The sequence below is a fragment of the Chironomus tepperi genome, unplaced genomic scaffold (genome assembly GCF_022539635.2).
Source record: "Chironomus tepperi strain 1889 unplaced genomic scaffold, CSIRO-AGI_Ctep_v1 contig_421, whole genome shotgun sequence".
Classification (NCBI taxonomy): Eukaryota; Metazoa; Arthropoda; class Insecta; order Diptera; family Chironomidae; genus Chironomus; species Chironomus tepperi.
The window spans coordinates 358,661-374,896 of record NW_027226543.1 but is presented as its reverse complement, the minus strand read 5'-3'; the positions used below and the strand labels follow the sequence as shown (position 1 = coordinate 374,896).

The 16,236-nt window shown below is 32.0% G+C and overlaps 1 protein-coding gene across 2 annotated transcripts; it reads left to right on the top strand.

Annotated features, from left to right (window-relative positions):
* The first annotated feature begins 1,659 nt into the window (after positions 1-1,659).
* On the top strand, positions 1,660-16,236 carry Frmd5 (FERM domain containing). 2 transcript variants are annotated; one of them, XM_070649224.1, is made up of 7 exons: positions 1,660-1,845; positions 2,297-2,401; positions 4,219-4,261; positions 4,486-4,659; positions 12,077-12,542; positions 12,603-12,811; positions 12,869-16,236. In XM_070649224.1, the coding sequence occupies exons 1-7, from the start codon at positions 1,756-1,758 to the stop codon at positions 13,387-13,389; spliced, it is 1,608 nt and encodes a 535-aa protein (XP_070505325.1). In that variant the 5' UTR covers positions 1,660-1,755; the 3' UTR covers positions 13,390-16,236. The 2 variants fall into 2 exon arrangements, with proteins under 2 accessions (XP_070505325.1, XP_070505326.1); XM_070649225.1 differs by lacking the exons at positions 1,660-1,845; positions 4,219-4,261.

Below are 16,236 nucleotides of genomic sequence, written 5' to 3'. Positions count from 1 at the left end.
GTTTTTATTTCGAAAATTTAGAAATTGGAATTAAGAGTGTTAAACTAAATCCTAGAATTGAATCTAAATATTCGATAAATTTTGGAACCTGATGAATCTTGAAATGAATCGAATTATGCAGAAATAGGACTGGATGAACTTAATTAATATAAAATTTCACATAAACTTCTCACATAAACTTCTCTAATTGCTGTACCCGAGTAGCATAATGTAGCGAACCACATTTACCGTGATGAAAATTAATCGAAATCACTCGTCACGGTATCGACAGGGACATCTTCGCGTCTTACCGTTAGTACGTTGTGTTGTTCGGAATAGTATTTTTTAAAACTAATATTCCTAATCCCAACTCCCGAAAAACCATAATATTAAAGCAAATTTAGGCTTTCATTGAAGACATTCAGGCAATTTTTAACACCTTACTATTCGGAATATTAAAATTGTTCAACTAGTTTAAGAAAATTTGGATCAGTAACTGAAAAGGCAATCGAGCTTTCAAAAGCAAATCTTAGATCTTTAAGATTCAGAAGCTATTCGCGGCTAATGATTGTTTAACGAAAGTTTCCATTTATTACAGTATCTGCATCAGTCCACTCATGATTATTTTTAACCCAGAATTGATGTAAGTTTTAGGAATTCGGATTAACACCCTTCGATTCGGAGCATATAAGAACTTGACAAATTGTTCAAGTAGTTTAAGAAAATGGTTGAATTGGTATGGTAACTGATAAAGGCAGATAGCGATAAAACTTGAGATGACTTCAGACACCAAGAGTTTAAAATCTGATTTAAAGGTTTCTATGTTAAGTGAGTTAAAAATAAGGAATTTTATGCATAAAAGTATGAAAACTTGATTTTCGAAAAGATTAAAACTTTTGAATAGTCAAAAAAAATTTTAAAAACTTTTAAAATTGAAAGTTTTTCCTACTAGTGAAAAATTAGCCTTTTTAAGGTAACGATCATTCAAATTATACAAAAATGTGATTTAATTGAAGTTTTAAATTCTGATTTTTTAAAAAAAAAATTGTAGATAGAAAATGCTTTTTTTTAAAACTTTTTTAAAAAATTTAAAGGTGCGTAACTCAATAATTTTTTAATGAAAACGCGACTCGACAACATTAACCAGATAACAATTGTGAATACAATTTTAATTCAATAAAACATATGGCTTATAAACTTACGTTTACAATGATACAATGCAGCACGTTGAGGTGATTAATGCCTATCAGATACAGGAATTCATTAACATAAACAAAAATACATAAAAATAGAATATGGAAATGCAGCACAATATAATTTTGTGTAGGGTATCATATGGATAGTGTTTTACACACACATTCTGTGCCATGAAGCGTATCCCATTCTGACATCTGGTGTCGAGTAGAGAAAGTTCATGTAAAATCGGCGTCACTAATACAAATGAATTTTTTGATTGTATTTGTTAAGTTCAAATTTGATCTTAAGTTCATTTTGATGATGGGAGCAATTGTGGATTATGTGACAATAAATTGGAACTAATAAATTTTAAGAACTGCCAAAAAATGTTGTTCTTGGATTCATTTAATTAAATAATTAAGAAAAATTCAAAAAAATAGTCAAAAATGTCTAACAAAATTATTTAAAATTTTCCACAATTGTGACATCACTTTTGGACAAATCTACAAACAACAACAAAGAGTTACGATTCTCATAAGAAAAAATACCTATTTAGTGATTTTTCTAAAACACAAAATTAATTTTAAGTAGTTTAAAGTCATGTTTAAAGGCCGTGGTGAAGGAAATGTGGTTTATAAGTGCAGTATACGCCTTTTTGGCGATTCAGAAATCCTCGAATTGGAATTTCAAGTAATATATACAGGAAAAATTTAAAAAAGGATATTTTTTTTCCAACTTGATTTTATGTCTCACATCTAATATTGAAGAAATGGGAAAAATATATAAAATTTATGTGAACAAGAAAAAGTTTAGGCCTACGAAATCATTAAAATTCTACCTTATATTCACGTATATTCAACATTTAATGTGAAATAAGTTCCAAAAAAATTGAAAAAAATTGGAAATGGATTTTAGAATAAATTTCCGCTCAGTCCCATTTTTTTTGTTATAATTTACCATTCATTCATTCATTCAACAATTTTTTTCTAAAAACTATGTGAATGGCGTGTGAGTGACCGTTTAATGAGTTTTACGCATTTCTCAATATGACATGAATTAGGCACCAAAATCATGCCTTTTTATTCTATTAAGAAAAAGAATTTAATATAAACTTCCTTATTTTATATTTTGTGTAATCCAGCCACACCATAAAGGATTATTCTTATTAGATTTAATATGTGAGCAATTGGATATACAAGAGAAGGATTATTTTGGGCTGAGGTTTGTCGATCTCCTCAAACAGCGGGTAAGATTTTTATTTATTGTTTCAATTTATCTTAATTTAAAGATACTTGTGAGAGGATTAATGGAATTTAAGTACTTCATTATATGTGCTTTGATACTTATAAAGTCCATTTTTTGTTTGTTTTGCTACAAGATTATGCAGATCATGTGGATAGAGCTTATTTCATGTTTGTCGGTGGATGGTGTTTTAGTGTATATGAATATTTTTTGGGTGTTTCTGTTTTGGATAATTGTGTTGTTCATGAAAGTGTATCCTCAAATTGAGAGTATAATTGTAAATTGAGCTAGAGTTCCTCAATGATTATTTATGGAATAAACGACATCAACCCGAGCGGTACAATAAAAAAATATACCAAAATCAGCCGTCACGGTTTCGTCGGGGTAACTACGTGTCTTACCGTTACCTCTAAAACACAGCGGTGCCCTAGCAAATAAGCTGTTTTGTTCGGACACAAGTCGGTTAATTGATCTAAAAACCGACACCTAACCTGGCTAAGTGTCAGATTCACACCAGCTTGACATCGGATTTTTGATCGATTAACTGATTTGTCCTACTCAGATAATGAAATCTAAACAAGTTCTTCGACAATAATATTAATTTCCTTTATTAGCTTGACAAAAGTTTCATTTTGATCTAATGAACATTCTTGCTGTGAACAGTTGTCCGCTTAGGAAATTGCATAATTGAATGAATAACAACAAAATATTTACGATTGTTCTAGTGAATTCAAGTGTTAATTCTAACGAATGAGGTTATAAATTGTTATTGGCACTTGCTCATTAATGAAATATGGATACCCCAAGAATAAAATTTGAGCACCTATTTTCATATTGTTTATTATACTAATGAGTATGTTTTAATAGACTTATTAATTTAGAATATGATAAAGAGATTCTGATTATGGAAATATTTAGCCAATTAATGGAATTAAGTAAAAGATTATGCAGATATCGTTGACCTGGAGAGAGACAATAGGCAATAAATATTTTAATGATACAAAACTTTACGGTAGCTGATAAAAATTCTGATAGATATAGCTGAAACTAAAATTCTTGATATGACATAACTTCTGTTTATGACCCTTTTATGACATCTGTTAGTGACGTCTGGGTTCCTTAAAGAACCTATTTCATTCTTATTTCGCTGGCTGAACAGATCAATTGTGATCCACGCCAGATCGGCATAAATTATTCGTGGTAGCCAATCGGCTGCTATACGACGTCTAAGTGGTAATTTTCAAATGCCATAAAAATTGTAACATTGGATGTCTTGTGGCTGCCATTTGCTGATGTGGATGAGTTTTCATTTGTCAGTATTCAATTCCATTGCAAAACCCCGGAAAGCACACATCGCTAAAATGTCGGAAAATCCGGTGCAAGGCTGAATTGACCTCTGATTCACATTGATCTAGGATTGAATATTCAACCATTTTTACGCTGTGAGCCTTCATATTACTGTCTCGATCGATAGCTTCTTTATATGAGTTCTTAGCCGCCTATGTGATAAAAAGTAAGCACCGAGGTACTTTACGAAATTCTCATAACAATTATCTTCAAACGTCATAAGTGAGCGACACATCAAATAATTCTCAAAAGAAAAGCAACTAAGTCAACGAGTTCCATCCATCTGATCTGTATTCTTATAAGAAAATAAATTCCATGCTTACTAACAAATATGATGCAATCTAATCCTACCTTATAAATCCTTTATCTCAAATTTCATTTATTTTTCTTTACGCAACTCTCGCATTACATTTTCATTCGTATTTTGGAATAACTGTATTAACCTAAACATCAACCCTAATTTGCATAAAACAGCATTGGCTTGATCTATCAAAATCATTAATCAAGCAAGTGAAAGGTAAATAATGTTGCATTTATTCATTACTTATCCATTTAGCTTTTAATGACATTTAAAATTTTTGTGGTGACATTTAAAACTCTTCAGGATATGACAAGAAGAGATGAAAAATATGTCATAAAATTGTATGTGTATATAAATAAATTTTTTTATGTTTCCTCGTAAATGTTTGAATGAATTTTCATAAAAGTAACAAAAACTTCTTTTCCCCATCTTTTTTATAGATCTCAGTCCTCTTGTTCTATCATTTCGCTTTCATTTTTATCCTGCCGATCCAACGAGACTCTCGTTCAATGGAAAATGCATGCTTTTTCAACAGCTTAAAAGAGATTTAATTCACGGAAGATTATATTGTTCGGCTGGTGAAGCGGCAGCTCTTGGTGCACTTATTGTTCAAGGTAAGTTTTGGGGTATGGGGTTGTTTATAAGCGTAATGCTTGAGATTTAGGAGTGTTCAGTGCAGAGGTGTGCAGCATTTTATTTTATGCGGCACACCTCGGTGATAAAAAAGGATTTCTGATGCAGAGATCCGAGATCGAGACTAACCGGGAAGTCCCTAAAATACTTCCCGGGAAGCCTCAATCTCGGTCTCAAGAATCCGTCGAGACTGAGTCTTAGGGAAACATTAGTAGTAAGTCTCAACTGAAACCACACATGGCATACGGCTCATTGCATTTTTTCCACGACACACAGGTTGCCCACCACTGGTTTAATGACATATCAGGTTGGAACTCTAACATTATTAATCAAGTGCTGTATTTTAAGTCATAAAAATTAAAAGCAAAAATGTGCCGATCCCTTGAATAACAAGCAATATTTATTAGGGTGGTATAATAAAATTTTCTACATTTTCGTTCGCTTGCTGTTTGATATTAAGTCAACGCTAAAGCACGCTAAGGGCCTTATACGTTTTAATCCTCTCTTCTCATAAAATATTAGTTTCGCTTTCCATAAATAGCCGTCTGTTGGCAATGACAAGAAAGTATTAAGTAAAAATTTTGAACTATTTTGAATTTCATAAAGGCCGGATTGTACTGGACATTTTGGTAGTGGATGTATACTGCTTGCTATTTGATATGCGACTGATGTTTTGACAGTACTTTTCTCACAAATACGTGGAAAATTAATTGATCCATATTTTGTACAACCAGTACTATCAAGGTTACAGCGAGTTAATGAAACGTCAAGTTCAATGTTCATCGGAAGTTTTTCAGTAATTAAAACCCGTCCAGTCGCCATAAATGTTTCATTTTTTGAAAACTGAATATCTAAGTTCTCGATTCTAGCTGGATATTTTTTATCACTCGGTGTACAATCATTTGATCGTAAAATTTGAATGTCCTGTGATGACTGCAGGAATGTAAAAAAAAGTCAGTAAATTAAAACAACGAAAAAATGAAGTGTGAATAAAAAATTGGCCCACCATAGCAGTTGCCTGTTGAAAAATACATAAATGTAGCAGCAAAAAGTTCAGTAACACGAACAACAGTGAAAAATTCATTTTTCCTTATACACACAGTTGGATACATATGAAAAGTTTATTTTTGAATTGTTTAAATAGTTTGCAGGTTCATTCGCTTGAACTCTAAAAATGGAAACTGCAAAGAAAAAGTTATGGTAACTGAATATTTTAGGCAATTCAATGATTATTTTAAATTGCAAACTTTACTGCATTACGAACCGGAATTCTTGAACTTGCGGTAATTGATCCGAGCGACACAAATGAAGAAGGATCCGCTACAGAGCTTTAAAGGATGCAACATTTAAGTGACTTCCATTTGGTGTTAGCAGAGTTCGAAGTCGACCTGTATTTTATATGGAATCGAGTCGACTAGATTTGACTTTTCATACAAAATCCAAGTTTACTTCGAGTTCTGGATGTTTATTAAAGAGGTGTAGCCGAGCCTTGAAACTTCCGTTCCGGACCCTTCTTCATTTGTGTCGCACAAGTGAATCAAATCCTCAAACCTTATTTGATACTAAACTGAACAAAAAAGCACTTTAACAAATTTACAAACAACTCTAAACTGTTATATTTTCCAATGCTGAACAATTCCAAGTGCTTTGAGTGCTCAAAACTTAACCGACAATGATTGATGATTATTTTAGAGTTTGGCGGATAGACACTCGATTTTAAAGAGTCGGTATATTCATTAAATAAAATTGAGACATTTAATTTTACCCATTATCAATGACAATCAATCTGTCATGTAGGTTTCAACCTATCAACTCTCTCAATTTTCTCTCTTTTTTGCCAGTTTTTGTGTTTATTTAAATTTAAATTTGTCATATATGAGGAACAATTATCATATTTGTGATATAGTAAATTATTCATTATGTTATGTGCTATTTGTGTTAAATGATATGTCAAGGGATAAAGCACTTTTAATGACAGGGTGTAACAAGTATGGGGGAATGGGTGCGAAATTGGAATTTAATTAATTAACCATCCCTGGTTTCCTGGGTAGGGGCGAAGTTGAGCAAAAATTTAGCTATTCAATTGGATATTAGGATTTGAGACTGATCCCCGAATAATCCTCAACCAGAATTTGCCTCTGATCCAAGAGTTTCATTTGAGACATGGAGTCTCAAATTTTAGTTTGAATCTTCAAAATTTATAGAAGATTTTGTATTATTTTCATGAAAAAGTTGTGAAAAAACCCTTACAAATTGACTATTTTTCCCAAAATCGAGAGGGATTTTGACCTTGTCAATCCATTCCTCCTGAATACGCCTCTGACGTTTAGCTTTTCACGTAAAAAAGATTATCAAAAATCGTTGTTATGCACAATCGGAAATAAATTTTAGCTTTAAAAAAATTATTAAAATTGCAGAATTTTTATGCCTAGAAGCGAAAATATTTTATGAAATGATGAAAAATCATAAATTTTTAATTCCTTCAATTTAACATAAATTTAAATTGCTTTTTTTTAAAAATGTAGAGAATATTTTTTATTTTTTCATCCTCGACAGCTTAAGCTGCAAAATAATGATCAAATTTCCGACTGAAAAATCAATTTTCTAAAAAATTGATTCCATTTAAAGTCTAGACATTTTCAACAAGAACGCGAGCAGCATAATTTTATGAAACTTGAAATACAAAAATCAATGTCAGAGGAAATCAGCTGAAATTTCTTTCAAAACAATTTAAATTGAATTTTGCACGTGGCATAAAGCTATTTATTCTGAATATTTTCAATTTTCAACATAATATATGATAAAAATTATGCAGCATGTTTAGATGTTATTAAAAATTTAAGAGACATCTTAAAAATTTGTCTTACATGAATTTCTATGAAAAATTTCATTATTCATGTTCAGATGAACAACATTGAATTTTAATAATTCATGTGTCTTTACAAAATTAATTAAAACTTTCAAGTTCTTTATTCTTTAATGGTGAAACTGGGGTGAAATATTTTATCACTTTAATTTAACCCGGAAGGTACACAAATTAGAAATGGTCAAAAATACGAGTTCAGATCAACTTCACACTGAATCAAGGTCACATTCGACAAAAGCTGGTCTCAGCCTAGAATGGAGTCGGCCTGGGAGAGATTTATCAACTATTTCTGAGCCATGCGCTCTCCGTGGAACAATAACGAATAGCACAAATCAGTTAATCAATCCAAAACTATGCTCTAGGTCGGCGGAACTCATACAAGGTGCCAAATCTAACACGATGTCATAGCCACGCCAGTGTGGTGCCAGATCATATATCGATAAACTTTGAACAAGAACGTTTGGAATGGTGTTACAATTTAGTTACGAAGGAGTCTGCCGCGCGGAAAGAATTTCTAAAGCCGACTCTATCCTTCGAGAACCTTTACCAGTTTTGAATGTTATGACTTTTCTACACATCTAATCCAGGAATTCTTCGGTCTTCTTCGAAATCCACAAAGTCCGATATTGTCACGTGCTAATTTTGGATTGTGATTTCATTATAAAGCTTTACAGCTGAGAAAAGTGGAGGGCGTTTCCTTGTACTACCCGGGCATGTTCATTAATTAAATTTAATTACATTTCCAATAATTTTTTCATACATTATCGCAATTTTACACCCCGGAAAATTAATTTCCATGAGTCACGCGATATATCTACTTGAGATGAGATTCGATCTTTTTTCATTGTTCATCAATTAGTGGTAATTTAAAGTGAAAATCGGAAGTTGTAATTTAACTAAGAAAAAAGTTTTTAATTATAACACCTTTAATGGCTTTATGACTAAAATCCTGCTAGGCAAATTTCGTACCTCCCAAAAAAATGTCAATTTCACCGGTTCCATTATGCTTACGGTTTTATATTTCCTTCCTTAATTCTCCAAGCTCAAAACTCAATCAAACATTTCGCGTGTGAAAATAGAATTAAAACTTTTCTTTTTTACCTAACAAGAAAAAAGTTGGAAAATGTCTCACATTTGTTAGAAATTTGGACATAGAAGTTCCTTATTTCACAACATCGATCTATTATCTTTATTCTCTTCAATTTGCCATTCCAATTGATTGACTTTAAATCAACTTTTGTGCACATGTGTTTATATATAGATCTGATTCTTGTTGTGTCTCTTTTGTTTCTCTGCTGTGATGAAGTCATGCATGATTTCATGCTACTTAAAGCACACTGGAGAAACATGAACGGATGTAAGGGCTGTTAACTTTTTGAAGTAATTGCAAATGACTTATCGTTATACCATGCTTCTGTATTCTATAAAGGGGTTATGAGGCAGGAAGTTTCTGATATGCATTGCGAATGTTCTTGATTTTTTATCACAAAAAGTTTTTCACATCACAGTGATTAGAAAGGGAAAATAATTTCTGAGTAGTAAAAAACTTTTAATAATCCTTAATTAGTACGTACTGAAAAATAGTTCAAAAGTAAACTTCTTTGAAACTTATGCAGTTCTGAACTACTGCAAATTAAATTTGAACTATTGTAAATCAACAGTTATAAAGTAACCCGAATAGCACAAGGCAGTTAATCTATCCTGAATCCAGCTCAAGGTCGTCGTGATTCTGGCATGTTTTCGAATTTAAATTAAATTAGGGCCAAAAATTACTGGCCTGCATTTCCTGAATTGAAGATGTGCAAATTTGCAGTTTTGAGTATTACCTTTTAGTTTGTCCAAGGTCCCATGCCTGCAATTTGAGCGAACCTTTAGATAAATTAAATTAAATCCGGCCTCGTGTCAGAGTTACTCCGAGCTGGTGTAAATGATTGTTTACTAAGCTCTAACATATTAGAAAGGTCCAAAATTGTGTGGTACATAAAATAGAAAACTCATGTTGTTCAAAACATTTTGTGTCAGTCAAGGAAGTTGATTGTCTGAATACAAAAAGATTCTATAAATAGACAACACCTAAAAATATTTAAGGATCAAAAAAGGGCAGCACAATGTCAAGATAAATAATATATGCAACAATTTTTATTGATATCTATTGAAGTCGACTCAAAATTTATATGGATTTTTCCATTCTGATAGCAATAAGGGAATATTCAGAAATTATGTAACGCTCAGAGGCAGATGATGGGAAGAGGCTACAGTTTTTCATGGACTACAGATTTTGGTTCATGATTTTGCTACAAAGAGTTAAGAAGTGAGAGGTTGAGGGGTCTAAAATTGTTATATTTACGTAATATCCAAACAGTTCCTAATAATATAACAATAAAATTTTGGCGGCAGATTCTGAAGGTTTTCTTAAACAATTTTATTTGATGAGTTTAAGTTCTTCATCTAAAAAATTTGATCTTCATATCCAATTTTCTATGGAGACCATCAAACTATAATTTTTTATGTCATGTGAAAAGTACCGAGACACGAGTTTTTCAAAAGAAATAAAAAATTTTGTAGATAAAATGATTTTTCATTTATGAGAATAGACAAAGCAAAAAAGCTTTTTCATTTTTGGCACTAGTTCCAACTTTTTTTTTTTTTATATTCTGACGTACAAAGGAAAATTTACATTTTTATTTTGTCAGGATCTATGTAAGTAAGTGAATATGTCGAGAGGATTATGTTGCATGTGTTCAAGAGGCATAGCTGCTTTCATTATTTGATGTTTAACACTAAAGATGTGGAATTAATATTGAAATAGAAGTATTTATACATCCCATGATAATTTTTGTATTATCAGCATAAGTTTAAATCTTGATGAAGGCATAGAATAGCAATAGAAGTGTATTGTGGATGAAGGATACTTGATTTTCAATTAGCTCTCTTCATATTTTATGCAGAGTAAAGTTTTATATTTCAATTATAATGCAGCTGTGACTTAGTTCATTTACAATTAGATTGGAGGATTTTATTCGGATTTTTCTTGGGTTTTAGACTCAGAAGTTTCAGAAAAATAGACTTAAAATCCCCAAGCAGACAAAAAGCTTGCTCTTAAGAGCAGCGATCACGAGCATGCTCATCTAGTGTCTTTCGATCGATTGAGAGCATGCTTTTTGCCTGTTGAGGATGTAAACTTCCTTAAACATAATCATACTAAAACCAGCTTATAAGCTTGCTATACCTAAACATGCTAAATGTATACACATGGCGCGCATTGGTAAAAATTTTCCATTAATATTTTCTCTTTCCATTTATATCGATTACTCAATTTCAAAATAAAAGGAGCAGAAGAATAAAAAGTAGAATGAAAAACTTAGAGAAATTGAATGAATGCTTATAAATAGACGCAAACATGAAACAAAAGCTCAGATTTATGATTCTTATTTTAATAGAAAAACAATTCATAAAAATCAATGTGGTAGACACAAGTTCACGAGTATTTTTTGAGGCATGCAATATGTCATTCCCCTCTGAATTCGCATAGTTTTTAAGGTTTTTTAACGGATGCTCATGAATGATGTCCATCAAAAATTCAATTAATAATCATCATTTTACATTAATATTTAAATTAAAAAAAATGAGGAGAAGGGAAGAAGAGAGGTGTGGGGGGTGGTGCTTGGTTTTTCGTGGCAAAAATTGCATTTCCTCAAAAAATTGTACCTCGTATTGAGGGTATATACTCTTAAGTACAATAAAATTATTTGTCATTAATTAAATTAAGCTAGGTCCTATAGACTTTAAAGTTTCTAGCTAGAATTACTGAATTTTGAAATTTGAAGACGTTAAGGCTGTTAATGCTAGAGATAGCGACTGTGTTGTGGCCTGACTGTTTTGAGATCTTAGCACGACTGTGTTGTAACTCGGAATAGTATGGAGCTTTAGTAAGTCATTTAATGAGCTTACAATTTATAATTGGTATAGTAGTCACTGATTAGGTAACCCTAGGGGCTTGGGTTGGGATTGTGTTCCGGACAGGGAGGGAGTATTCGAAAAGTCGATTTTTCGCATTTTTAATGACTGAACGTGCCCTTATCCAGTCAATCATTAGACAATTTTATGTCCAAAAATCAAATTTCCATTAGGAAGTGATTGTCCAAAATAGAAGGAATGGCAAAAAAGGCGAAACAAAAATTCAAGAAGACAAAATACGGCTTCTGTAAACTTTTCTTATTCCATCATTTTGTGGCTATTTATTAAGCATAAAATGAAGCTCAAATATGCGACAAATAGAAACATGACTGACTACTTAAGAAGAAATTATTATTGTTTTTTGTTTCTGTCTATTGTTCGTTTAATAGACATTATGTCTTTAACAATTTCCACTTTTTTTATATTGTTTGTACATTCTCGGTTTCATTGTGAAACATGAGTCGAATGTTATTGCTCAGAAAACAAATAAAAAAAAAAGTTTTTCATCATGAAAGCTTGTCAATAGAATAAACAGCTTAATTTCACTTTTTCATATCTTCTTCTTCTTGTTCCAGATGAATTAGGTGATTATGATAGGGAAATACACCAAGAAAATTATGTATCGAATCTCAAGCTGGCTCTACGACAAAATTATGAACTTGAGAAGAAAATAATAGAGTTGCACAGAAAGCGTGAGCCAGGACAGGATATTGTGGCAGTTTATGATGAGTTTATATTAATCGCAAGAGGCTTAGAGACATATGGTATCGATCCACACCCAGTAAAAGATTATCGATCCACGCAACTTTATGTTGGAATAAATTTTTCGGGTATTAGCACATTTTCTGTTGGCAAACGGATACAACATTTTCGATGGCCAGAAATATCAAAAATCAATTTTGAAGGAAGGATGTTTATTGTTCATCTAACATATACGGTTGATAGAGAGGTGAAGAAGCATACTGTGGGATTTAAATGTCCATCAGGAATGACTTGTCGTTATGTATGGCGATGTGCCATAGAACAAATGTTCTTCTTCACGTAAGTCTCTTTTTAGCTAATAAAATGAATTTATGCCTAATCGAAATTTTTCTTATGCAGTGCCCCAAATGGTCAAAATCCGCAACTTTATACAGGCGGATCATTTTTTAATCATTCTAAATTTCGCTATATGGGAAGGACGGAACGTGAAATTTTATCCGAAAGTCTTCACTCATTGAAACAATCATCAGCAAATTCAAGTCCTACAAAGAGGAAAGCAAACAGTGTGCCAGCAACTCCATCGAGTCCACAAGAAATGACTGACATACGTAAGTTGTAAACTTTCTTTTTTGGAACTGCTAATAAAATTGATTTTTCATATGCAGGCTATAGCAGTCTTCCCAGATCAAATCTCTCTGAGCCATTAGGTCAATTTGTTGATAATCCAATGTGGAATCATGAGAATGGAATTCCTGCATTAGAGACAGTTTCAGAAGAGAATCGTCGAAATAATCCAGATGAGAATATCGAGCCACTATCAGATTTCTATCGAGAATCATATGATCCAGAAATTACTAATATTGATGATCTTAACATGGCACAAGCAACATTTATTGGCGATGGAATGATTCCAATACAAACAACAGCAATAAATAACATGACAGACTCGTCGCTAAATGCATCATTAAAGTCAAAGTCACTTAAAAAGTTTTCATTAATCAATGCTTTTATTCCATCATTTATCTTTGTCATATTGGCGATGAGCATTTCCGCAATATTCATTTTGGAAACAGATTCAGAATTTTTTGCACCCATAAGAAATTGGCCGGAGATGGACAGTTTGAGATTTCAGTATTATGAGCCATTAAAGGAATTTCTTGCGAGTAAAATTGGACACATTTTCTGATTTGTAAGGGAAGTTCGGGATGATATTCCGCTGGATTGAGAGGAACCGTGTTAGCAATATTTATAAGGCAAATCAGATTTATGTCTTTATTTTTGAATTGATAATTATATTAATTTGGTGATGGATTTTTGGTGTACCTTTTTAATTTTAAAATTTAGAATTTTTTATTTATTTCCATAAACTTTTTTGGTGTCTTTTTTATAAGAGATTTGAATAGCTTTAAAATTTTATTTATAATATAATATACGAAGTACAATGCGATGTGACATAACTTTAACGGCTTTTAAAAATTTGAAATGCAGAAAAAGAATTTAAATTTTTTTCAACCGTTATGATTTTTTGTTTCTGGATATAAAACAGAGTTTAAAAAATTTCAAGAAATAGAAATGTCATTAGGGACCATACATTTTTTAATTCACACATTAATTCATTGTAAGCTTAAATGCGTCATCATAATTTAGTATCAGTCCAATAAATAAGATTAATTAGTGAACAAATGGATGAAAAAGAAAAGTTATGCAATATCTCACAAATCTAATTTATTTTTAAACTGCAAACATGCACAACTTTAAGAAAGCTTTTAATAGGAAATCGTACTATCATTATTCATGAATATATTTATATTTACACTATTTTCGAAATTCTCGAGGGAAAATTAAGTCATTAACTTTCCTCGAACATGAAAATCAATTTCTGATTTAAAATAAGATCCTAACATACGAGTATATGCTCAATGAGAATCTTATAATACAAATTAGCAGGTTCACTTGGTACCTGAGCCACACAAATGATGCACAATGAGTATCTTTCGGTAGCTAGTGACCCTCACAGGCAAAGACCATACTCTTGAGAGCTTGCTTACTTCAAATATACTAGATGAGCATACTCTTGAGAGCAGGCTCGTTGTCTGCTAGGGTGAGCATGCTAATTGATATCATAAGATGCTCATCAAGCATATCCTCGTATGTTAGGAAGAAGAAAAGCCAATGAAGGGTAAATTTAGTTTACTAATTTTATTGTAATTTAAAATATGAAATAATTATATATTTATTTAATTTAAAGAGATTTAGAAATTGTATTTTAAATAAACTTAGACAAAGAAAGCTTCCTTGGATAGAAACTAGTATAGATTGAATGGTAAAATGCTCAGAGATGGAATTGTTTTTTTAATATGATTTTTTTTGCTTAATCAATTTAAAAGGCAGTCGTTCATTGATTATGTGAAGAGGACATAAAATTTTGAACCTTTTTCCCTATTCCTCATTTTTCAACTGCACCCCTCTCCCTACTCAACCAAGTACCATAATCAGTGAACGACTCTTAAAAGTGTATTTTAATAATTTTGTTGTGACATTAAAATTGGTCATTGTATCCGGAAGACACACGACGTAGAAATGGCCTAACGTCTAGCCCCAATGACCGGTTTCTCGGTAACCACCTACTCCTAACCAAGGTTTACTACACCTAGCCTTGACATGATTCAACAAAATCCGACCTCCGTCTAGAGTGGTCTAGAGTCAAGCCAGTTTGGGGCCGGATTCTCGATCATTTCTACGCCGTGTTCTTTCCTCGAATAATCTCAACTTTATACCTTATTGAATCTCATAATCAACAATTTTCATATGAGCAAAAATCGTCCACAAGTCAATTCATGTTTTGCTCTTTGTAACATATTAAAGATGAAAAATAAAGCAAATTTTTTTATACTTCAGCTTACAGCGCATATTGAAATAAATAAAAATGCGAAGGCTTTAAATGCATTTAATAACAATAATATGAAAATATCTTCCAAAAGGATATGTTAAAGCAGGGCCGTAGCCGATATCCAATTTTCTAGGTGGAATTTTTGAATTTTTATCTCAAAAAATCCTAGGAAATTGATTAACTTATTTATGACATTGGAAGGTGGTCAAGAGCCCTTTCCAGGCTACCCCTCTGTTGGAAGGCTTTGAAACTAAAAAACCATAAAAAATAGAAAACTTCACAAAAGAACATTATCATTGAATGAATAGCAATTGAATTTTGTATAGCTTGTGTAAAGCGGAGATAGGATAAATTTTGAACTTTTAATAACGCCACTGAATAGTCTATTAAATTATTTAAATTAAAGAATATTCCCGGAAAGCACACGTCGTAAGAATGTTCAAAAATTCGGTACTAGTACAACTTGACTCTACCCTGTGGCTGGATTTCGTTGAATCTGGATCTTGAAGCAAGAATCACGTTGGTCTGGGATCGGATTTTCAGGCATTTTAAAACACATTCCTTTCGGGATTTATCTCCTAAATAGCACGCATCAGATAATCGATCAAGAATCCGAGACCAGATCGGCATGACTCTGGTATGAAGTCAGGGTCACACCGACCTGGTGTTGGATTTTTGATACATTAACCGATTTGTGCTATTCGGGTCTATGACATGATCAAGCAAACTCAACTGAAATGTATGATTTCTCTCATATTAAATAGCAAATTTGTCATCTTATTGTCTACGAAATCAAAGCAGAAATCAGTTGAACTTAACTCAAAACCAGAGCTCAAATCGACTCAAATTTTCTATAGAAAAATCTCCTCGAGACAACAACGAGTTCTTGATCCTTTCGAAGGAAGGAAGCCCTAGCGACAACTCACCTCTATATAAAATTCGAGTCGACGTTAAGCTCTGCTCTAAACATTTGAACTTGTAGGTCATCAGGAAAACTTTATATAGAAGTTTTTTGCAAAAATGGTTAATTTTTCGCCAAAGATATTTTTATAACAAAAATAAGATAAACGATGAACAAAATCCACAAATTAAATTAGTAAAAAAAAGAAAATAAAATTCTAGACTTTAAGTTTTTAGAATATG